Source organism: Stomoxys calcitrans, chromosome 3 (genome assembly GCF_963082655.1).
Source record: "Stomoxys calcitrans chromosome 3, idStoCalc2.1, whole genome shotgun sequence".
In the NCBI taxonomy this organism is placed as follows: Eukaryota; Metazoa; Arthropoda; class Insecta; order Diptera; family Muscidae; genus Stomoxys; species Stomoxys calcitrans.
The window spans coordinates 113,019,984-113,045,362 of record NC_081554.1 but is presented as its reverse complement, the minus strand read 5'-3'; the positions used below and the strand labels follow the sequence as shown (position 1 = coordinate 113,045,362).

The 25,379-nt window shown below is 39.2% G+C and overlaps 2 protein-coding genes across 2 annotated transcripts in view; one reads left to right on the top strand and one right to left on the bottom strand.

Annotated features, from left to right (window-relative positions):
* Positions 1-23,430, top strand: part of LOC106093049 (protein cup) — a 153,907-nt gene extending 130,477 nt beyond the window's left edge. The window contains exon 7 of the mRNA XM_059365979.1: positions 23,324-23,430. Within this exon, the coding sequence (XP_059221962.1) occupies positions 23,324-23,337 (14 nt within the window). The 3' untranslated portion in view covers positions 23,338-23,430. The remainder of the gene's footprint in view (positions 1-23,323) is intronic.
* Positions 8,126-9,741, bottom strand: LOC106093048 (serine protease inhibitor 27A). The gene has a single exon (XM_013260022.2). The coding sequence runs from the start codon at positions 9,557-9,559 to the stop codon at positions 8,213-8,215; it is 1,347 nt and encodes a 448-aa protein (XP_013115476.1). The 5' UTR covers positions 9,560-9,741; the 3' UTR covers positions 8,126-8,212.
* Positions 23,431-25,379: the final 1,949 nt, after the last annotated feature.

Here is a 25,379-nt window from a genome sequence, read left to right as displayed (position 1 = left end):
AAATCATATGAATGCTGTTGCCGGCTGTCACGCCTAAGTTCTTAGCACTAGACACAATATAAATTTTCTGTTGATTTATAGTGATATCCAGGTCTCGCAAACTAAATATTTTATTTTTGTGAAAAACAATCACTTTCGATTTCTGGGGTTCAGAAATAAACCATTTGCTGCAGCCCACTTGTAGACGCAGGACAGGTCCTCGTTGAGTTTTGCAACGCATTCACTACTATTATTAACAGATCCGCTAAGGAATAACTGTAGAGCGAAAAAAGGACCGGTCCAATTATTGAGCCTTGTGGAACTCCCTTGGGCACTAGAATTGACTCTGATATTAAATCCCCTATGTACACTTACTAAGATATGATTGAACCAATTTCATAGAAGTATCGCTGAAATTGAAAAATCTTCTGAGCTTCATATGTATGTAAGTTTGATGATCAACCGAGTCGAAAGCCTTTGAATGATCTAGTAGGACGAGAAAAATAACATTGCCATCAACAATTTCACTTTTAATTGATTCCGAAACTTCAACTAATGCAACTATGATGGCCACGAAACCCGGATTGTCTATCGGACAACAAAGATTCATCTTCTCGAAAACTTTCGAGAGGTAACATAGTATAGAAATCGGACGGAAATCACTATTCGATTAAGGGATTGGAAATATCTTTGGTCTTTTCCAAATAGTCGGATATGCACTGGCGATTAGAACTGAATTAAAGAGATGAGTAAAATAAGGCAGAAGGAAAGGAACTAATATTCTAATGAATCTTGGGTCAATGGTATCAAGACCAATAACATTTGACTTGACTGATCTAAGACAATGTAAAAGTTCGTCGTGCGATACACATCTAAACTTAAAACTGCAATCAACATTTGTGCTTTCCGGAAGCCTATTAGAGTGTTGGTAAAAAGTCGAGTCTATATCGAGTCTAGGTCGGAATATTAATAAAAGTTTCATTCAATTCATTTATATCACCATGGTAATTCGAAATTGCCTTGAATTTTCCAATTCCGATATCGTTTATAACCCTCCACTTCCCTTTCGTGTCTAACGCCGAATAATATTTGAATGAATAATATCGTAATTTCACTAATGAGTGCATTAACTTTATTTCTTGCCGTGTGGAATTCCTCATGAAGTTTAGGCGTTTTAAAACGTTTCCACCTGGAGTAGGCTAGGTCCCTGTTGCGAATAATTGCTGATAGTGGAATTAAACCAAGGCTTAGTATCTTGATCTTAGCCCGAATGAAAGCTACATTTCACATCGACAGATATAAGATCATATACACCATTCTAATGGACTTCCTAACAAAGAGCCCAACTCCACTTTATTAAAAACACCTTTTACGTTCAAGAAGGCCGCCAAAATGAAGTCACCTGTCCCAAAGTTCCTCTCTATGTAACCACGATGGGTGCAAAGGAACCCTGATGTACGCATCCAACAGTCTCAAGTGTTTTCAAGACAAAAAAAAAAAACGGCAGACTGATTGGCTTAAAGTACCTAGTGGTCCGGTTTCTCCGTCGGTTTAGCTAAATCCTAAAAAAGATGCCAATTTTGAGCCCAAAATGGGTCTATGTGGCAGATACATGTAAAAAATATCCATTCTGGACGAGAGGTCTCACAGTTTCAAATTGCAGTAAAACAGGCTAATTATATGTTCAATGCTTCATATATAAACACCGGTTGCTGTTTTTGCTGAACTCAAGAACACTGAACCCACATGACGTTGTATTTCAAGACTGCTGAAGAGCGAGACACTGAACAAGTTGCTGTTGAGTAGATAGTTTTGAAAAACAACCACCATTCATTGCTTGGTGTATTCTAATCTCGCTGTCATTTTCAAAAGATGAACTGATCACACAAATCGTTTGCAAACTCTTTCTTTTTTTCATAAAAAAAAACTACACGTGTGTGTGTGTGTGTTTACCCATGATTTTGCCAAATCAACCACTTTGTCTTCGTACGAATTTCGTACTACGAAAGCAGACGACAAGAAAATACTTTTCTGAAGCAAAATGTACCGTGTACATGCATTGTACAACATGCATTCACCGAAATCTGAATCAATCTTTCTTTTTGCTGAAGGCCTCTTTTTGCATTCACTTATCTCGTTGTCTTGTTATCTGTTTTACTCAGTTCCCAATTGTCTCATACAATTGCTTGTTTTATTTAAACAATCTAATATCAATAAAACAAACAAAATAAGTAATTTTAAATAAATGTTTCTCGGAGTTCATAAATGTGATTTTATTAAAATCCTAAGCAATTTTGCCACTTCGTAACGTGTTTAGTCAGTGAATAAATATGTTGCGTTCTTCCTCTTTTATTTTTCTCATTCAAATTGAATGATTACTCCATATCTTCTTCTTCTTATATATAAAATTGAATTTGTGGTTGTTTCTCGGTGTGTTTATTTGTTCCGTATAGTCTCAAAAACGGCTGAACCGATTACCTTGAAATTTTCACAGATTGTGTAGGTTGATCTGGAAGGAAACATTGGCTATATAATTTTTTGATATCGGGAGGGGGCGGACCCTCCGCCTTTCCCCAAAAGAACTACCCAAAAATAAAAGTGGACCGATCGGGACAATATGGGATTTAAATGAGAGGTATTGTAAAGTTGAATACGAATATGGTATTAAAATTTGAGTCTACGTACTCATCGGTGTTCATGTCAATATGGGGCTCAAATAAAAGATATTCGGGAGTAGATTTCGAATTTGGCATACAAAATCAGATCGAAGTATAGGGGTCACCCTACCCCTTCAAAACGCCAAAAATGAACATTAAACCCATTATGGCTATATGGAACTCTGCTGAACTAATTTTCGCAGATTGTGTAGGTTTGTCTGGAAGGAAACATAGGCTATATAATTTTTTGATATCGGATGGTAGCGGACCCTCCTCATTGCCCCAAAAACCCAAACAAAAGAGTACCGATGGGCACAATATGGCTATCAAATGAAAGGTATTGGATACCAGGAAACGAATATCGTATTAAAATCTTGGTCCAGGGACCCAGCGGGCCACCCCAACACCAAAACTCCTCTAAACATATATATTAGACGTTCATGTCAATATGGGGACTCAAATGAAAAGTAATCGGCATTAGACTACAAATATGGCAAAACAAATTAGTTCCAATTAATGAGAGGTCGTCCCATTTTATTAGCTGACCATGGCTATATGGGACTTTTTTTTATTTAAGTCTATAGATAATAAATACCCTTACAGACTAATAAAAATATATTTACAAATATATTAACCTAAGAATTTAAAAATAATATAATTTTCATTTTTAAACTTTCTCGATTCTCAGATAGATCTATAATATCTTTCAGTTGATTAAATTGATAACATAGGTGCCGAAAAGGATCATTATTAGCATAGCTGGTTTTATAATAAGAAATTTTCAAAAGATCAAAATATCTGGTAGGTCTGATAGGAACGTTAAAGAAAATTCGACTCAAAAGAAAGCAGGAATCTATTTGGCCATGAATTAATTTAGTCAAAAAAAGTAATGTTTAGCATGGTTCTACGACTTTAATGTAGGAAGCTTTATAAGATTTAATCGGTACTCATACGAAGGTAATGAACTTCTGTCCCACCCATTTCGTCGGAGACAAAATAGTAGAAATTGTTTTTGAACCGATTCTATCAAATCAGAATGAATATTGTAGTACGGATCCCATACCACTGAACCGTACTCGAGATTACTTCTAACTAGCGACGTATATACGTTTTTCGTTACAGAGAAATCATTAAGTTCTTTACTCCAGCGTTTCATGAAGCCAAGAGCACTACGTAATCTGTTTACAACCATTGAGATGTGTTGAAGAAATCCAAGGTCTTTAAAGCTACAGACTACTTCAAGTTGATTGGAACCCAAAATGTAGCTAGTTTTAAGAGAGGTTATTCTTGAAAATGATATGTGTTTGCATTTGGAAATATTATGTTCCATAAATTTCTGGTTGCACCATTCGTAAAGAGTATCAAGGTCGTACTGAAGATAACACTGTTCATCAGAGTCTCTCGTTGATCTGAAGATCTTTGTATCATCTGCATACATCAAAATATTCGAGTGCTTTAAAGTAAAAGGGAGATCGTTTATGAACAAACAAAACAGCACAGGGCCAAGATGACTACCCTGTGGGACACCTGAAGAGACAACAATTGATTTGGTAACTGCAGTACCAAATTTAACTCTTTGAGTACGTCCAGTCAGATATGATCAGATCCACTTTAGTAAAGAGGGACTAAAACTAATAAGGTCTATTTTTCTTAACGTAAGGTTGTGGTTGACTTTATCAAATGCTTTACTAAAATCGGTATAGATAGTATCCGTTTGGTAGCGTTCCATAAAGCCATCGTTGACCAAACAAGTAAATTCTAAAATATTTGTAAATGAAAGGTATTTAGGAGTAGATTACGAATATGACATTAAAATTTGCGTTCAAGTCTAGGTGGCGCTTTTCCTCCTAAAAATATGTCAAATAGGTTAATTGACCCATTATGTCAATATGGGACTCAAATAAATGGTATTTGAGAGTAGAAAACGAATTTGATATCCACTTTTGGAGCTAAGTGTTTGGGGTACGGCCTAAAGCACCCCCTAAACAGAACTTCTTTTCCGACTATGGCAATATGGAGCTCAAATCAAGGGTATTTGGGAGTAAAGAACGAATTTTATATCTATTTTCAAGGCAAAGTACCGGTGGCCGCCCAGTTCCAAAACACCCTCCAAACGATTCATATTTACCGACTATGGCAATGTGGGGCTCAAATTAAAGGGATTTGGGAGTGTAGCACTAATTTGCTGTCCATATTTGAGTCGAAATGTCTGAGGTGCCGTTCCTCCCCTAAAAAGCACTTCTCATTACCCTAATTTGTAAAGCACCAGATCTCGGATATAAGTGATGCAATTCGTTCGAAATTTTTTTTGCACTCTCACAGTCACCAAAAACAAAACATGGTTTCTATTGTTGTATTGTCTGGTGCCTCGGAGGACGCCCAAAACCCGCCAAATGGATATATAGCTTAGAACGCATCTGCTACCGTGTCTGCATGAATGTTGATATGCCGCTTGATCTAGAGGTTCTCTCTTGTAGCTCTGAACCTCACGCTCTAGATCGTGTAGATCTACCTTAAGGCTTCTGGGCGGTGGAAATCTATCCGCAAGATGATGATTTGGATGGTTTCTGCGATAATAGCCCAAAAGGTATTGCTTGGACAGCATGTAGTTTTGTCTTCGCACTGGTAGGATTTTCGTCTCCTGATGGAGGTGGTCCCATGAAAAGACAGTCCATCGCAATTCGAAGAGCGGCATTCTGAAAAATCTGAATATTATTCCACTGCGTGCCACAGAGCTGACGAGACCACACTGGCGCTGCATAACTTACTACAGACCGGCCAATTGGTTTGTACGTGGTCAACAAGGTTTCTTTGTTAGCCGACAAGAACGTTGTTTCTAATTTTGTATAAGGTGATGGCATGCAAAGCAGTTGTAGTCCTATGCAACCTTCGAATGCATGCGACTGAAAATTGTCCAACGGGAGGATCGGGAGGAGTAGTCCCTCATGCGTCTTGACCACTAATGTGAGAAGGAATATCGGTCTGTACGACTCCTTCTTGCTCGTTTTCTTTCCAGGTTTCAGTAGCGGGATCACTCTGCCTATTTTCCAGACATCGGGAACTATAAGAGTGTTCAAAGGCAGGTTGTAGACAGTAGTAAGGTACTCAACTCCATGTAGATCCAGATTGGCTCCACGGATGACATTCGTAACTCCGCCCAGAGTAAATTGTGATCGCTGTCCATCGGCTCGAAGACCACGGATACGGCGGGATACACAATAAATTGACGGTTGAACACCCTGACGCATCTGATCGTACGTCGCCAAAAGTAACTGAAGTCTTGTCATCCCGTCTACCAGAGTTCGAGAGTGTTTTACAGTAGACCACAGCTTGCCTAAACCGGTGCCTAAGTTACATTGCTTATCCTGTTGGACGCAACGTTACGATGAATGAACACATTTCGAACCGAACACTGATTTTGGTAATAAAATTCAATGATTTGCAAGCGTTGCTCGTTAGTAAGTCTATTCATGATGAAATGTCAAAGCATACTGAGCATCTTTCTCTTTGACACCATGTCTGAAATCCCACGTGATCTGTCAAATACTAATGCATGAAAATCCTAACCTCAAAAAAATCACCCTTTATTAGATATAATTGCATCAAAATAAATCAGATTGTGTCTGGGACAAATATGAGATAAAATTGTATCTAATAGTGTACATTTATATTTAATTTGATCCAATTTAATATATAACCATTTTTCAGATTCAATTTTATCTGATGCCAGATTTAATTATATCTAACCAGATCAACTGTTTTTAGTCAGGGTGCGTAATATTCCGAATTCCCGTCTCCTACATAGTTTTCCAGCATAAACTTCAAAACTATAGGCTGGTACTACAATAGTTTGTTTCTCGCGTTGAAATCAATATTTTTCGCAATTACTTTTTTAAGTAAAGGTGGTTATTTACTTCAGTTTTCAGAGTGAAGCTCCATATAAAAAAAATAGTGAAAAAAACCTGTGAAAATTTCATTTGTGTTACTAAGTTCTTTATAGAGTGGAAATTTGGCATTGATTAAAAGCGTGAACGAAGCGTTTGTCAAGTTGGGCCAACATGATAAACAGTGGCCAAGTTAATGGCCAAGCTTTCAATCCCGACATAAGTGGGCTACTGTCTGGCCATAACCGTCTGGTTCTAGGAGACGTTTCATTACCTAGGGGAGAACTAGATAACGACCAGCGTGACATGGCTTTGGAAGAGCAGATTGAAGGCACCACGTTTTGCACGGTGTATACGGATGGCCCCTACGAGGAAGTGCAGCAGCTCGCTAGACATTTCCATTGCATCCCATGGTCTCCTGAGTGATGTATCCTGGCAAGTCGTCATCTCTTTGGGTTCAGACCACCTCCCGATAATTCTCACCATCGACCGACCACCCGACTTCATAACCTCTGAGCGCCAGACGTTTATCAATCAGAAGAAGCCCGGTTGAGCTGGCTTCATTAAACTGACACCCCCCTCAAATGTGTTTATTGCCGAGAGGAAATTCCGAGACATCGTTAACGCAGCAGCCGGTCGAATATTCCAAGTGCGTCCCAATTTCCCGGTGTAGGCAGTGGTACTCGCAGACGAACGTGATGAGATTCGTTGTACGGACCCCACTAACCACCGCATCAGCGAGCTGAATCTGGAAATAAACAGGGTAGTCAACGAACATAGGCGGAATTTGTAGCTGGAACACTTGGATCGCCGCTTCATTAAGCTGACACCCCCTCAAATGTGTTTGTTGCCGAGAGGAAATTCCGAGACATCGTTAACGCAGCAACCGGTCGAATACCCCAAGTGCGACCCAATTTCTCGGTGCAGGCAGTGGTACTCGCAGACGAACCTGACGGGATTCGTTGTACGGACCCCACTAACCCTGAATCGGCGAACTGAATCTGGAAATAAACAGGGTAGTCAACGAACATAGGTGGAATTTGTGGCTGGAACACTTGGATCAATGTAAAATAAGGGGTGATATCTCCGGCACTGTTTAATCTCTACCTATCCTCCATTCCACCCCCTTCAGACAGAATAGAGGTCGTATCATAGGCGTACGATTGTACGATCATGACATCAGGCCTGCACCCATTGATGACATCTGAGAGAGGTTCAACATCTACCTCAATGAACTTACCTCTTATTTCGCTGCAAGAAGTTTGAAGATATCTGCCACCAAGTCTTCATCCACATTGTTCACTACATACACGCATGAGTTGCGTAGGAAGCTGAAAGTGATGGTCGATGGAGAAGAAATTTTTGAGTTCCTGAACACAGCTAATGCTGGTGGTAAAAAATATGATGGGAGTGTTGCCTATATGTTTTTTTATTGGGATTCCATTGCAAGATATTGTCCGGGTGTAGACCGGACAATAGCAATAAACATTTAAAAGTCAGCAAAAGGTGTGTTGTTGCTAAAGCATTTGACTGGGCGGCTTTTCACTGTGAATCGCGAACATACTGCGTTAGGAATTATTTAAATTTTATTATTTTTTTTTTAAATTGTATATATTTTATTTTGTTGAAATCTTACAAATATTACGAATCTAAAATTTCAAAATAAATATTTGGCTTAAAATATCTAAAGGGTTACAAACCCGGCTCTAAAAACTTCCCTGCAAATATTATACTGCCAGTTGCTTCTTCTTCAATAAAGAAAATAAATGGTCGATTTACGTTGAACTCTTCAATAGTTGCATCTCCTCCAAATTTATTGCCGATTTCAATAACTGTTGAAGCGAACGCCTCTGTACCCCTTTCATTTACGTCAATGCCTGCTTTCTGAATGATATTGGTCACTTTTAATTTGCCGGCCACAGTAGCCCCCCTATCGAGACCTGGCAATGATGCCTCGTCCGTGAAGATCTCCATTATGCCCAGAGCAGAAATAGTGCTTTTAAGATTTTTATCGAAATCAAATTTGAATTTGGGCATCGTTACTTTTATTTTAACCTCTTCCATCATGAATTGCATACGCTTGACTTGGTCATTTTGCAACACGTGTATCAGCTCATCCACACCCCCCTTAGTCTTTGGCAACAATATGAACATTGAGAACTTCTTGCCTTTGTAGGGCAATCTCAAAATTTTGACGTTCAACGAGCTGTGATCATAGTAGTAAAAATATTCCGTTTGTTCCATATACTGCACCCTAGTTTGTTTTTGGGGTGTCGTAAAGAACACACCATCAAATGTCTCATTGAATTGCCGCCGCCACAGCCCATTAAAGTATATGGCATTCACCAAAAGCATAACACTGTTCTTGATGCTTTCTTTAGTAACGAGGCTTTGCAAATGACCGTGTGTCACATTTCTGCACCATCCATTGATGTGGTCTGCGGACGCTTGGGTATCCATGAAATTAAGGCGTTCAATCTCTGTACCATAGAAAGTTGCCAACATTGCTGCGTATCTCTGCTTAGGTTCAACAAACTGATCTGTGAACATTTTCGTTTCCAAATTTAACGTGTTATATGGATTTTCTTTCTTTAATGATGTCAACATCTTTTTATAAAAACCACGCAAATTGTCCGGCGATTTAATTACTTCCAGGGTTTTTACCAACTCATTTTGTGTCTGCGTATTGTTACCAGCCGCTTCAGCCAACAGAGCTAAAAGTAACTTCACCGAAAAAGGTGAGATAACAACGTTGGTCTTTTCATCCTTGATAACATTTCGTAATAACTCCCATGAAAAATGATCATGAGCATCGCTGCTGAACGGCACATAGTCATCAAAGTCATCGTACGCGTAATAGCCTGTGTCAAATGTTTGGGGTATTACATTGAAAATTCCCGTTGGAGTCACCGCATTAATTGCACTGCTCGTTGTTGACAATGTCTCTGGCGCCTTTTTCGCTTTACCAATTTCGATGTAGATTAAAAACGAACAAAAAATTAGTAACGTTTTCAAACGGTGTCTGCCTCTTGTTATCATTTTATTTATATGAATGTATTTTTTCACTATCTTAAAATGTGTTCCTTTATGTATTTTCTTTGCCGTCTTTAAACTGCGCCTAGTGCTTTACGCTTTGAGCTCGTGTCGGTCTTTTTCACTTAAAGTTTAGATTGTAAATGCTTTCATCTCAGCCTGAGAATTTGCATTTAAAACCAGTTTTCTTTCCTCTCCGACATGTATTTTTGTTGCTTATTACTCATATGTTTGGCTGTAGGTGCTATATGCATACACACATACATACACATAATGTTTGTGTAAAGCGGTTGTCTCTGTAAAAGTTATGCGGAGAATCCCGCTACCTTGCCGAAGCAAACAAATCGTCTTTGTCAGCGGAGGATGAAATCTCTTATCATATTTGTTTATTTAAAAACACTCGCAATACTCATGTATAGGGATTGTCTGACATGAAGAGTAGCATTCTGCAGTGAAGTGAAAATGGAAAGTCATTGTTTGTTTCTCCATCTTTATTTGTGGTCATTTATTTTGGGAGCTGTATTCTATATGTAGCCAACATACTACATACACCTGGATTGAATTGTTTTTTACGTTCATTGGGGAATAATATCTTATTTACGTGCATATTGCTTACGAACGAAATAAATTTCTCCAAACGCTTCGGTCTTGTGTGCTTCTTTACTAATTTTCGATATGTGGAAACAGCATTTGCGTTTTCAAACTTTTTTTTAAAGTTTTTTTATTGGCAAATTTTTTTAAAACTGGTTTTCTGAGCAACGCACAAGCTGAAACATAGCTCCGATCTGTGCGATGTTAATTGCTGTCACGTGAATCTTAGCTGCGAGCTACCGGGCGCGTCCACAGGTTGCCTGCGGATAGTGGAATGCTCCATGCGGAGTAGCTGCAACGACATTCGCGGACAATCAACCGTATCGAGCGGAGTCTTAGTAAGAGTTCGGGTGGCACCGGCTCTTGCACAATTACTGAGTGCCTATGATGCTCGATATGACAAGGCGAGCAATTGGCACCTTTAAATAACCAATGGCCACCCTGTACCCGCGGCGATCGATCCTTTGGACCGGAACGAGCTTGCTCACCTATAAGAGCTTGGCGAGGATCGCCACCTCCACATGAAAATGTGGCTACAACAACAATATGAAGATTATTTAAGACTTTGCAAATTGCAAATTTTGCCCATGAACATTCCACTAAGAAACAGGGGCAAACTTCTCACATATCCATGAGTGCAGTCCGATTTAAGTTAAAGCTCAGTGATAAGGGGCCTCCTTTTTATAGCCGAGTCCGAACGGCGTGCCACAGTGCGACACCTCTTTGGAGAGAAGTTTTACATAACATAGTACCTCACAAATGTTGCCAGCATTAGGAGGGGAAAACGACCGCTGAAAATTTTTTCTCAGATGGTGTCGCCAGGATTCGAACCCAAACGTTCAGCGTCATGCTAACCTCTGTGCCACGGTGGTCTCCTTTAAGACTTTATCAACATTAATATTATTGTATTTAAAGATTTTTCATGATAGCCTTTTTAAATGAAATCACGTTGCCAATAGATTGAATTAGTGAGGGCAGAGTGTTCAATAACAAGATTGCGTTATTAAGATATTGCTTAATAATATTTCATATATTAATTTATGCAAAAGTAACAAATTCTTTATATCAAGAAAATCACAAACTTTCATATTGCATATGCTTTGCTCATATGACGAACAGCTTTCAAATCGACTTAAACCGTTAACATTTATTGCAATAGCATTAACAGTTCACAAGAAATTTCGTCATTGTACTTTTTACTACTTAAATGTGCGATTTAAAAAAAATCAAAAAACACATTTGCTTAGCAGTTCACAAGAAAGTTCTATTTTGTACGTTTCAGTACTTAAATATACGAATATCAAAAAAAATCTAGTCGCCAGACTTATGCAGTTAAGGCATAACTCTTTCCCATTTTGAGAGCTGTAACTCAGTCTGTAATGAAATTACCATTTAGTACATTTTAGTACCTAAATGTAGGAATTTCAAAAATTCTTATAGTTGCCGCATATATACTGCCAATTTTTCCCACTTTTGAGAGTTGTAGCTTAATCCATAAATAAAGTGCTAAATGGTACCAATTACGAATTGTGAAAAAAAATTATTGCCAGGCAACATGCATTTCTTAGTTGTACCTACATACAAAATTTCAGAACTCTAGCCCAATTCGTAAGGAAAGTACCACATGGTACCAATTGCGATACTTAAAATTCGTTTTCTCTCATTTCGAAGACTATTTTGCAAAGCTTTTCTTTTCGCCTTCATTTTTTCGCAACAGCATCATATAAGTCAAATTTCGGAGTTCTAGCTACGCCTTGTATGATGTTCTACTGTTTCGCACCGTTTTGGTACTTTTGTACAAATTTCCAAGAACGCATATAGTCACCAAATTTAGGTTTTAGGTTGTCATAATATACCTACACAGAAAAAATAACTCCAAGAAAGAACCAACTACAAATTTCTCAACTAATTTTAGGGTTGAATACAAGACATTAAAGTTGAACTTTTGTAGATTTTCGATTAATTCTTTTGATGAGTTAGTTGTTAAAATACGCGTACTACCATGTAGCACACCAGACACCAGTGCCATTCATGATTTGCAAACCCAGGTTCAAATCCTCCTCCGGCCGGTCATACAATTTTTTTTTTATTTTTTTTTTTTAAATTATTTAAAAAAAAAAAAAAACATAAAAAATGTGTTTCGTTTTAAAATATGTTTTTAAGTGTATGTATTTTAATTTTTTTTTTATAATCGAATTTCATTGAGACATCTATTGTATAACTGTGCAGTAATGCTTATTGAATTCCAAACAAGAGTTCAAACTTCAGCGGCGGCAATTGTTTTTGGAGGAGTAATAGTAAAATGCGTTACGGAGAAAAATCCAAGAGCAAGTAGTTAAGAAACGAGAATAAGCAGCGCGTGCCAAGCTAAGAAAATAAAACAAACCACCACTTCACACCGAAGCACATGTGCTGTGGTGTTTAATGGTTTTGTTTTGTTGCTTATGAATAATAATAATTTGTTATTATTATTGTTTTTTTTTTTGCTTTGCGTCGTTGAGATTCAAAATAAATTGTTGCAGGAAAATTAACAAATTTTGTGGTGGTTGTTCGACAAAAGATGTTGGTTCTCAACATTATTTTTATCAGTGTAAGTTCCAAAATTCAGATCTTAAGCTCAATCCGAAAAGAAAGCCCCAAATAGTACCAATTGCGACACTAAATGCTAATGTCTTCCACTTCGGATACTATTTTGGATTTTTTTTTTTCTCCAAATCTTTTTTTCTCTAGACGCTTTTTATGTTCCCAAATTCATTCTTCTATTTCGATTCGGCCTGCACAAACATTCACAATTTTGTACTATTTACTAATTTTTAGTACCTTAACGTACGAATATCACCAAACCCCGTCTTATCTCGTAACCCAAGACCTACATCCGTGCAAAATTTAATGATTTGTTACACCCGAAGCTACACCCAATGTCAAAATGTAACTGCATCCCAACTTGAGAATCTTAAGCCTAGTCCGTGAAGAAAGTAACATTTTGTATGTTTTAAGACCTAAAATTCTAAAAAATCTTTTTGTCGCCCGATAAGTACAGTCAAGATGTAATGTATCCCGATTTTTAGAGCTGTAGCTCAATCTCTAAAGAATGTACCATTTTGCACGTTTTAGTACCTTAGTGTATGAAAGTGTACCTCTATATACTCTCTAGGTTAACCGCTATCTCAAATTTAAGAGCTGTAGTTTAATGCGTAAAGAATGTGTTGTATTTTGTAACTTTAAGTACCGAGGTGTACGGATATAAAAAACACAAAATGTAAGTTTATCCCAATTTGAGAACTGTATGAGAAGTACAAGGCAGATATTACCACCTTACAGGAAGTGCGATGGACCGGGAATGGCGTCTGCTTCACTCCCGCGGATGGGAGGCTAGCAACAATCCACATAAAAGCCAAATTCTTCAATATCAGCTTTATTTGTGCCAAGCCCCGAGGGAAGACAACGACGAGCAGACCAAGGATAATTTCTATGAGCGCCTAGAGAGGGAATACTGCTGCCCGGCGCATAATATTCAAATCGTTCTGGGAGATAGGGAAAGAAATATCTTTGGTCCAACAGTCGGAATATTTAGCCCACGCGGAGAAACTTCCCATAATGGATTGAAGCTAATAGATTTCGCTGCGGTAAAGGACATGGTAGTTAGCAGCACCGAAGGATTCACACAGCCGCAACCAAAATTGATCATGTTGTAATAGATGGAAGGCATTCATCCAGCGTGTTAGATGTACGATCGATCCGAGGAGTAAACATATATTCGGATCATTGCCGTGTTGCAGCAAACGTTCGCACCCGTCTGAGCATGGAGAGAAATGGCTTTGGTACCGGCACATCCTCCTGCAGAGCCAAAGAAGGAAATCTGTTAATTGATACAGATAGTGTTCTGAGGATATGGAAAGAACATTTTACCAAGCCGACGATGGCGGCGTAGAGGATACCACAGAACCAATTTCTGATGATAATATAGAATGTTTACCTCCTAGTCAGAATGAGGTCCAAGTAGCTCTTACCCGACTGGAGAACAACAGGACAGCACGAGCCGACGGGTTGCCCGCCTGCTGAACTATTTAAGACCGGAAACGCTGATCAGGCGTATACATCAGCTTGTCTGCGCGATCTTGCTAGAAGAACGCATAGCCGATGATTGGAACCTCAACATACTATGTCTCGTACACAAAAAAGGAGACAAGACGGAATGTGCCAACTGCAGAGGAATAAGTCTCCTTCCCATCGCATACAAGATACTCTCGAGCGCACTGTGTGAAAGATTAAAACGTAAAGCCCATAAAATATTTGGGCCCTATCAATGCGTCTTTAGACCTGGTAAATCCACCATGGACCAGATATTCACACTGCGCAAAATCAGGAAAAGGCCCGAGAAGGACAAATCAACACCTACCATCTCTTTGTTGACTACAAAGTCACTTTCGACATCACAATACGTTCAAAGGTATTTGAAGCCAATGGCCACCTTTAACTTACCAATGGCCCCTTGTTCTGGCGGCGATCAGTCCTTTGGACCGAAACGAGCTTGCTCACATACAGGAGCTTGACGAGGATCGCCACCTCCACATGTGGCTACAACAATAACAATAACTTCATATGCAATGTTTTGAAATTGGTTATTGTTTGATTTTTTTTTGTGTGGAAGAAATATTCTTTAGTAATATGTAATATTTAAAGTAGGCAGCCGGTTGTACGTACCGGATTGACCCGATGAATTCCTTCATCGGCAAGGGCTGCCGCCTCAGTGTACCACACACTGCTACTACAACAACAACAACAATAACAATAACCAAAAGCCCGATGGAAAGATCAATTGGTGGGACACCCTTCGCAACTTGGTGTCAGAGATTATAAAATGAGGGCAGAAGATCGAGGCGCTTGGAACGTAAAAAAATACCATTTAATCCCATGGCAGCCGGTTGTACGCACCGGATTGACCCGATGGAATCTTCATCGGCAAGGGCTGCCGCCTCAGTGTACGTGTTCGTCTTTTTTCGTCATGGGAAAGGCACATCCCGGAGTGCCTTCTCCGTACGCTTCTGGTCCGTGCCGGGATTGAAAAGAACCCCAGACCCTGGTTCTGTTCGGTTTGCCAGAACCACCTTCATCATCGGTCAGTGTCGGTGAGGTGTAACCGGTGCTTGGAGTGGATACATTTCCGTTCTTGCTCTGGCCTAACTTCGCTACGGGAGTATAGTCATACTGGCTATGTCGCTAGGTGCTGTGCGAACATAGCCAGCAGTGGGTCACAAGCGTCGCTGTCGTCGCCTTTGGCGTCCTCGTCGTCGGACTATGGACCCCCCCGACCTCTCCCGTATGGCAATTTACGCAACGACAGCACCCTAGCCCTACTTTTGCCAGGCCAGTGCCGGGAAGTGTATCGTTCTTGCAGTTAAACTGCAACGGACTGCGTGGCAAGATTGATGAGATTGTAGATTTTATGAGTCGGAAGAGCATATCGGTCGCAGCGATCCAGGAGACAAAGCTGACTAACACCTGCAGCTTGCACAGTTGTCACGGCTACAATGTGCTACGTAAGGATCGCTCAAGGAATGGAGGTGGGGGATTGGCCTTCGTTATACACCATTCCGTGCAGTATAGACCTATTTCGCCTGCGCTTGACGCTAGTGACCCATACATGGAATGTATGGGAGTAGCAGTCAGGTCTGGTACTGCCGAGATAGAGATATACAACGTGTATATACCGCCGGTTGGTAGCTGTGTCCCGATTAATGGCCTGGCCTACAACCCCGACATAAGTGGGTTGCTATCTGGCCATAGTCGTCTGGTTCTGGGGGATTTTAATGCATATCACTCGTCATGGCATTCTCCCCTAGGTAACGACCAGCGTGGCATAGCTTTGGCAGAGCAGATAGATAGCTCCACGTTTTGCACGGTGAATGAGGATGCCCCCACTAGGATTACAAGGAGGTGCAGCAGCTCGCCAGACATCTCAATCGCATCCCCTGATCTCCTGAGTGACGTATCCTGGCAAGCCGTCATCTCTTTGGGGTCAGACCACCTCCCCATAATCCTCACCATCGACCGACCACCCGACTTCATAACCTCTGAGCGCCGAACGTTCATCAACTACAAGAAGGCCAATTGGACTGGCTTCAGAGAGTATACCAATCGCCGCTTCAATGAACTGCCACCCCCCTCTGATGTGCTTGTGGCCGAGAGGAAATTCCGAGACATCATCAACGCAGCAGCCGCTCGCTTTATACCAGCCGGTCGAATACCGCAAGTGCGACCCAATTTCCCGGCGCAAGCAGTGGTACTCGCAGACGAGCGTGACGGGATTCGTGCTATGGACCCCGCTAACCCCAGAATCAGCGAGCTGAATCTGGAAATAAACAGGGTAGTCAACGAACATAAGCGGAATTTGTGGCTGGAACACTTGGAGCAATGTAACTTAGGCACCGGTGCAGGCAAACTGTGGGCCACTGTTAAGTCTCTCTCGAACCCCGGTAGACGGGACGACAGGACCTCAGTCACTTTTGGCGAGATAACCGTGACTGATCCGAAGAGATGCGCCAGGTTGTTCAACCGTCAATTTATTGTGCATCCTGAGAGAGACAGGGCAAGGAGGAGAGCCATTCGCCGTATTCGTGGTCTCCGAGCCGATGAACAGCCATCACAATTTACCGTGGGCGAAGTTACGAATGTCATCCGTGGCGCCAAATCTTCCAAGGCGTTGGGCCCCGACGGAATCTCTACATTGACGCTGAAGAATCTGGATTTACCTGGAGTTGAGTACCTTACCACTGTCCTTAACCTGTCATTGAACACTCTAATAGTTCCCGATGTCTGGAAAATGGGCAGAGTGATCCCGCTACTGAAGCCTGGAAAAGACCCGAGTTTGGGGGAGTCGTACAGACCGATCTCCCTTCTCTCACCAGTGGCTAAGACGCTTGAGGCATTACTCCTCCCGAGCCTCGTAGGAGAATTTCCATTCGCCGAGCATCAACACGGATTTCGGAGACTACACAGCACAACAACAGCTTTGCATGCCATCACCACACACATTTGCCGTGGCTTCAATCAACCCAGGCCATGTGAAGGGACGGTCCTCGTGGCACTGGACCTATCTAAGGCATTCGACACGGTCAGCCATGCCAAATTATTTGAGGACATCGCCAACACGTCCCTCCAGCCAGGCCTGAAACGTTGGGTCGCGAATTATCTGTGTGGCCGCCAGTCATTTGTGGAATTTAGGGATAAGAAGTCAAAACACCGTAGAGTGAAACAGGGAGTTCCCCAAGGTGGGGTGATATTTTCGGCTCTGTTTAACCTCTACCTATCCTCCATCCCACCTCCTCCAGACGGCATAGAGATCGTATCATATGCGGACGATTGTACGATCATGGCATCAGATTCTCCACCCATTGATGACATCTGCGATAGGTTGAACGTCTACCTCAACGAGCTTGCCTCATATTTCGCTGCAAGAAATCTGAAGATATCCGCCACCAAATCTTCAGCCACACTGTTCACGACAAATACGCGTGAGGTGAATACTGAGCTGACTGTGATGGTCGATGGAGAAATGATTCCGACCATCAAGTGTCCCAAAATACTTGGCGTCACATTTGACAGCTCCTACACTTTCTCCCCACATGCCACAGCAATCTGCAATAAAGTCAAAAGTAGAAACAAGGTCCTCAAGTCACTCGCTGGCAGCACTTGGGGTGCAGACAAAGAAACCTTGTTGACCACGTACAAAGCAATTGGCCGGTCTGTAGTAAGTTATGCAGCGCCAGTGTGGTCACGTCAAGCGCTTGATCTAGAGGTTATCAACTACAAGAGATAACCTCTAGATCAAGCGGCATATCAAGCGGGTCTGAACAACATTCATGCAGACACGGTAGCAAACGCGTTAATTGGCTACCGGGTGAATGTAGTCCTTGGAGAACGACCGCCACTCATTGCACCCGAAGAAATCGACCTTCCCCGGCAAACCAGAGTGGTTCTGGCTCAATTACGTTCCGGCAGATGCAGTCGCCTCAATTCCCACAGAGCTAGGATTGATGCCGGCGTGCAAGATGTATGTCCCGATTGTAACCAGGGACCGCACGATACACGTCACCTGTTTAATTGTCCGGCCAGACCCACTCGACTCAGACCCAGATCCCTGTGGACGCACCCCATCTTAGTCGCGGAGTTCCTGGGTCTTGACACTCAACAGAATCAAGCAGACGAAAGATAGTACACAATAAACTGCTACAACAACAACAACAACCATTTAGATTAAAATATAAACTAAAGGTGAACCTGTGTCCCAAATTTCAGCTCTAGCTCAATCAGTAAAGAAAGATTGAACGTTTTCGTACCTAAATATTCCAATTTTAAAAATATCTAGCCGCCGGATTTACTGTACCCCCTTTTTTATTGCTGTAGCTCAATCTGTAAGGAAAATTAAATATTTTCAATGAGTAATGTATCCTCGTTCTGAGAGCTGAACTCGATCTGTGATCACAGTACCATTTTGTACGTTTTAATATCTAAATTTAAGAATTTTGTGTCGCTTGGTATATACCGCCAAAGTGCACCTGTATCCTGTAGTGTACATATGGTTTATTGATATGGAACTTTCTATGTCCAAATGACAGAAAATTGTAGTAGGCCGAATATTTTATTTTAAAACTTTTTCTTTAAAAGAAATGTCAGACTGAATTTCATTTTTGGTGTATATAATTTTTCATTTTGAATTCAAATTTCAAACTGTTCAGTCGTGATAATAAGAAAGATTTTCTCAAATATAAAATTTGAAGGAGGAACCATTCCAGAATTATTTCTCCTAATAGGAATTAATATATCGATTGCTAAGGAAGTTTAGCAGAAAGAGCAAGGAATTGCCTCATTTGGATATCTGTTTTGGCGAGTTTTAGTATCGCAATCCATTTCATAAGGGCGGACAGCCCCATTATCGATTGCTAAGGAAGTTTAGCAGAAAGAGCAAGGAATTGCCTCATTTGGATATCTGTTTGGGAGAGTTTAAGAATCGCAATCCATCTCATAAGGGCGGACAGCCCCATTAAAAGCATATTTGGGTGCACATTTTGAGTACAGCATTTTGGTTCAAAGGTTCTTTTTCCGCTTCAAGGAAGTTTTCAAATTTATTTCAATTGGATTGTTGGAGATTGCAAAAATTTATTGTGGCAATAATTGTGTATCTCCCTACAACTAACTAGGACAGTCATATACATAGTTCTGGTATCCTTAAGGGTACCAGAACACTACCCGGATTTTACTATTCCATCAATGGATGGAACGTTTTTGGAACATTTTGACAAGAAAATCTAAGAAAAAATTAAATTTCAATTTAATGTCATATCAAGTTTTAATGGAGCTTAAACAGGAATTTACCTCATTGAAATAGATTAAGTTTTCACCTTATTTACTACACATATTCATCTTTAACCAATTGTACTCGAGCATCTCAAAACTTTAAGCCCTCTTTTGCCATACTAAACTACCATGTCAACAACGATCGTCAACTGGCCAGATGACAACGTGGGACAATTGTGGTAAGTCATTGTTTATTATCACTTTCATTTGTTAACGGTTTGGAATGCTCGAACTTTTAAAACAAAACAATCATTTTATCTCTATAGCATTTCAATAAGATTTACTAAATTAAATTCATATCATTTCAATTAGGAATTAGAAATACTTTCAGACATTTACATTACTAATTTATACTGCTTTTAATTTTTCATTACACACTAATACACATTTTATTTTCCATTTATTGTTATTGAATTACTGCATTCTAATTAATCTCTCCCTTAATCAATCTTATGTACTATTAATAATTTCTTTAATATATATCACAATGTTTTTGTAAACGAAAGTTTTTATTCACGAAAGGTTCGGTTCTCACGCTAAAGGACACTCTGGAGGGCAGTTAGGTATTTAGATACTTTTCTGTACGGCAGGGTGGGTGTAAGATACAATGTGACCAATTGACATCTGGTGTCACACCTTCATAATAACGTCATTCTCCTTCTTTAACTATCTATGCTTTTCCTTTCCATCTGTCTATTAGTTTTCAAGAGCTACCTAAAATTTTCTTTATGTAATCGCATCCATGCCTATTTCTGTTGGAGAAAGAACGCCCCCAAGACTGAGCACGGCTGGGGCTACTAGGTAGCCAGTTCCAAGGGGAATAGGGCCATTATATGGTAGATCGTTACAAAATTTGGTTCATTTTGGTACATTTGAAAAAATCGGTTAATCGCCCATCATATATTTCCTACATGCCAAAATTCAGAGTTCTAGCTCAATCGGTAAAGAAAGTAATAATTGGTACCAACTTCTTTAAATTTTTCTTTCCCCTCAATTTTTTTCTAACATCAATCTTTTAAGCCAAATTTCGAAAATCTTGCTCTTTCCGTTCGCCCTGTGCCTTAGTATCTTTTTGGTAATTTTTAGTTCCTGGGTGTACAGATTTTCAAAAACATATATAGTCTCCCAATTAAGGTTGCCATGGTGTACCTAAGTATCAAAATTCGGAGCTCTAGCTCAAATAACAAAGGAAGTACTATATAGTACCGCGAGCCAGCCCTTCTACTCTTGTTTTGTATTCCATACATATACACTTCACATTGTTAAGAATGTAGCCAAGTACCATTGTGTGTTAGAACGAGACCATAATAGTTGTAAATATATTTTTATATTATCAATAAATCTATTCAATTATAATCGAAAACGAATAAAACTCAATAAAAACATACATATATAGAGTACTAAATAGTACCGATTGCAGCACTAAACGACTTCCAGGTTTTTTTGTAATTTTTTGCACCAAATCGTATTTTTTGAGACGTCTTTAATTTGAGTCAAATTAGACATTTCTAGCCATTTCTCAGGATTTACTGAACAAGGTTAACCCACGCGATCAGACGTACTTAACCTTGTGGATGTCAACTTGTTCTCTTTTTACATTCATTCTTTTTTTACGTTTATTCAGGGTTCACTAATAGAAGGTTAGGTCACTTGCGAAAACATAAAGTGGATAGGCCCCATGAACATCATTAGGGATGTAAAACATGCCTGAATGAAAAGTCATCAAATAGGAGAAAACGTAAAGAATGAAACTTAAAAGAGAACAAATCGACATCCTCATTGACAAGTACTGGCAAAAAATAAAAAAATTGTATGTCGGCTGACCGCTTATCTTAACCTTATTCAATGAATCCTGACGTTTACTCCCTTTTGATGTCATTTTTATTCGGCAGATTTGGCATCTTAAATGATTTTGATGGTGCCTATCCACTTTATGTTTTCGCAAGTGACCTTATCTTCTATTAGTGAATCCGGACCATTTCTGTTCGCGCTAGTGTTTGGCACAGCAAAATGTATTTTTTTCTCAACAGTCACTAAGATGCACCTATAAGGTGAGGTCATGCGAACAGATAAGTTAAATTTTTCTGTTTTTGTTTTGATTTTGCAATAAATCTAATGGGTCGACTATGTATTGCAACTTGACTACAGTTGACAGCACCACGAAGTAAAAATTAGCATAAAGTTGGCCATTTTTGTCAATTTCATTTAATATCAGTATTTTTAAAGTTCAGCTACTACGAAATTTGGCCCCTTGACAACGAATTTGGCCGTTTGCAACGCAACTAAAGTTGGGTCGCCATCCATAATCGACCCTGCCTGTTAACACAGATGTGATTTTTTTTCTAAGATCGATGTTTTATTTGATCCGATATTCCACACATAATCAAAAAAACAATGTTATAATGATGAAAATAAAACTTAAAACACATTTGAAGAAGATAAATTGTAAAACGCATGGCGTTTTAAACAGTTGGCCGCATCAGCCCAGGTGATAGAATTTGATGCGTCAAAACAATTTTGAATTTGCCGCACAAAAACAACGTAAATTTATGAATTAACAAATAATTTGAAACTTCATTTCTTCATTGGTTTTTCGGTTACTATTGTCGTTGTAAATTATAAATAATGAAGTTAATGCAAATTAGCTTTGTTAATAACTCCACCACTTGATACGTTAGGTTTTGCTAAGCAAACCTTCAGCTTGAGCATCATTATATTGTGATTGATATTCTTTACTATTTGCATTTCATTTGTTTGTTGCTGTTATGCGGCAGTGGCGAAAGCAAACTTTGTACCAAAAACTTCTTTTTAGCCAACATTTTGCTTTAATCGTTATCCCGATGAATTTTTAATTGTTTTTAGGTTTTCCGAAGTTCACCTATTGATTTCTTATTCTTTACTAGACTATTCTCGGCTTCACGCGTCGGCATAGGAAGATATATTGTTTTTGGACATTAATGGTTTAAACGCTTCACGTGCTATTGGTAGCTTTGTAATTTTATTTCTTCATTATTGATACAACTGCTTGACTCAAAAACAAATTCAAATATTCTGATTGGATGAAACAAATTTGCCGAAAATTTTAAATGTCACGCCGAATAGAATTTTATTCGCCTTGCCTACACATTTTGACATATCAAGTTCCCAAAAAAATGTTTTGATGCAGCAATTCGCAGATGCAGCAATTCGCAGATGCAGCCACCTTATTAAATACGCCTTGATAAAACGTTTATTTCTGAAACCACTTTGACATCTGCAGCATTTGTCAATCAAGTTAGTCTCGTTGGGGTAGATTTTTTTTTGACCCTGTCCCTTAGTTGATTTTTTATATATTATATTGTTGTGCTAATGACGCTACCTCTTAATTGTACCATGCATATCACCATAGTAAATTTGTATCATTTGGCACAGCCCCTTGGGCAAAAAATGCTACCTTTCAGTGATTGAGCGTCGCGTATTTAGGTGACCGTGAAATCATATGGTGTTGCGGTTGTAATCCATGTTGGTTGTTATTTAACATTATTTCGTTTATATTGATAATGCAAATAAGGCGTCCTCGTGGTGTTACAACCCAGCAGTTAATGGTTGTAACTGCGATAGGATTTTTAGGTGGTGTTTACATTTGGAAACCACTTATTTTGAAGTGGAAGAGCGAAGAAAACTCCAAAACCTCGGACAACTTAATACCCAAACCCTCAAAGTTAGTACACAACAAACTAAATGCACATAAAACTTTTCAGATCCTCATATTTACACTCATATTATCTCATTACTTTTATTATTGACAGCCGATATTAATGTAGCAATTGATTTCTTTTTCAGATGAGCATCATTAATAATTTAAAGCAGTTCACCACCTCTTCAGCTGGTCTGATGGCCATCGGCATATTCTCAACATTAATTATAACCGTTGGTTATCGAGTGCTTATTAAACCAGATCTTGAGAGGAAAACTCGACAAGAAGCTGAAGCAATTGCGGATTATATCTTCCAGCGTGAAGTTCAACGTAATTCAAAGAAACCAGACACATTTTAAATATAGAAAAGGAGTGCCCATAAAATTAAGTAATTTCATCGTATCCCCAGAAATTTCATTCCTTTGCAAATGAAAAGCAAAGCTGCATATAGGGCAAATGTATTATTCTATTATCCTTTAAATAACTTTTTTTTTCGTTTAGTTGCTACAAGCAAAATTTCTTTATTTGATGTAGTACATGAAAACCTTATATGACATCTTAGCTTAGGCGCAAATATGCCTCAAATATGCCTCAAATATGACTTCAAGTATGTACGCGAATATAAAATCCGCATGTCTAAATCTTTGTATCTATAGTTCCAGTGCAGGTATGAGATCAACAAGGATTTCATTCTCCAACAAGATCTGAATTAAAAGCTTTTTTTTTTTTGCAAAAACTAATACCGTGAATGAAAGCTTAGTTCAATTTAATTTTAAGTTCTATTGAATATGGATTATTTATATATTAAATTGGATGTTAATAATCTGTAAAAAAATTTAAAAACTGAATATGTACCATTGAATTATTCTTCGAAATAAAATGAGAAGTAAAGTATACCCCTAAATTTGAATGATACGTCTTATATAAATGCACACATGTCCTGTAAACTAATCGTACTTGCACTCTTAACCAAAAATGGATTAATTAAGTGAATTGTAAAATTTTTTGAAAGTTTAAAAGCAAACAACTGTTCGTAATCGATTAAAAACTAGCTAAATCATTTTCAATTGTTCATTTACAACATTCTCTTCTAGTTTTTTGCACTTGACAGTTTTGTAATAAGTCACTCGGCACATCGGTTAATAAACCAGAACGAAAGTCATGTTTTGCAATAGCCTGAAGCTTGTCACGCCAATTGCAATCAGATCTAAGAAAGCCGTAATTTCATTGAGGTTCTTCCAGAGTTAACTTGTGATGGACAAGGCCGAACCTATTTTATCTTCACATGCCTGTAATTTTCCTAGGGCATCAGCCTTGTCTGGCAAACCAATACGCTCTTTAAGGGTTGGAATAATAAAAGGCGCACCGCTCTCGGTTTTATTGAGAGTGCGAATGATCCTAAAACTCTCACCAATAAGGTATGAGGCTCCCTTAATTGGCCACCAAGGCGGATTTGAAAAGGTGGTCCCACGCGAACATTTGTGCAAATTTGTACAAATTTTTACTGGAAGTCGTTTGCGTACTTTATTTGCCAGCAGAAGAGAGCGCCAGAACGAAAGTCATGTTTTGCAATAGCCTGAAGCTTGTCACGCCAATTGCAATCAGATCTAAGAAAGCCGTAATTTCATTGAGGTTCTTCCAGAGTTAACTTGTGATGGACAAGGCCGAACCTATTTTATCTTCACATGCCTGTAATTTTCCTAGGGCATCAGCCTTGTCTGGCAAACCAATACGCTCTTTAAGGGTTGGAATAATAAAAGGCGCACCGCTCTCGGTTTTATTGAGAGTGCGAATGATCCTAAAACTCTCACCAATAAGGTATGAGGCTCCCTTAATTGGCCACCAAGGCGGATTTGAAAAGGTGGTCCCACGCGAACATTTGTGCAAATTTGTACAAATTTTTACTGGAAGTCGTTTGCGTACTTTATTTGCCAGCAGAAGAGAGCGCGAGAGAGAGCAAATTTTAACAGTTAGAAAACCTGCAAATTTCTGCTGGGACTTCTTTTGCCAGCAGAAATTTGCAACTTTGAACAGATGTTTTGTAAAGGACAGCTGTTTTATGAAGAGCAGCCGTTACATTAAAATACAAAAGCTAACGGCAAAATGGATCAAAAAGGGAGAGGTAAGAAAAAATATAAATATTGTTGATTGGCAATTCTTAAATTTGTTTCATTTTTATTTACTTTTAATGAAGATTCATGG

Excerpts from the sequence above, each read along its gene's own strand:
- LOC106093048 (XM_013260022.2), bottom strand. The coding sequence starts at position 9,559 with ATGATAACAAGAGGCAGACACCGTTTGAAAACGTTACTAATTTTTTGT.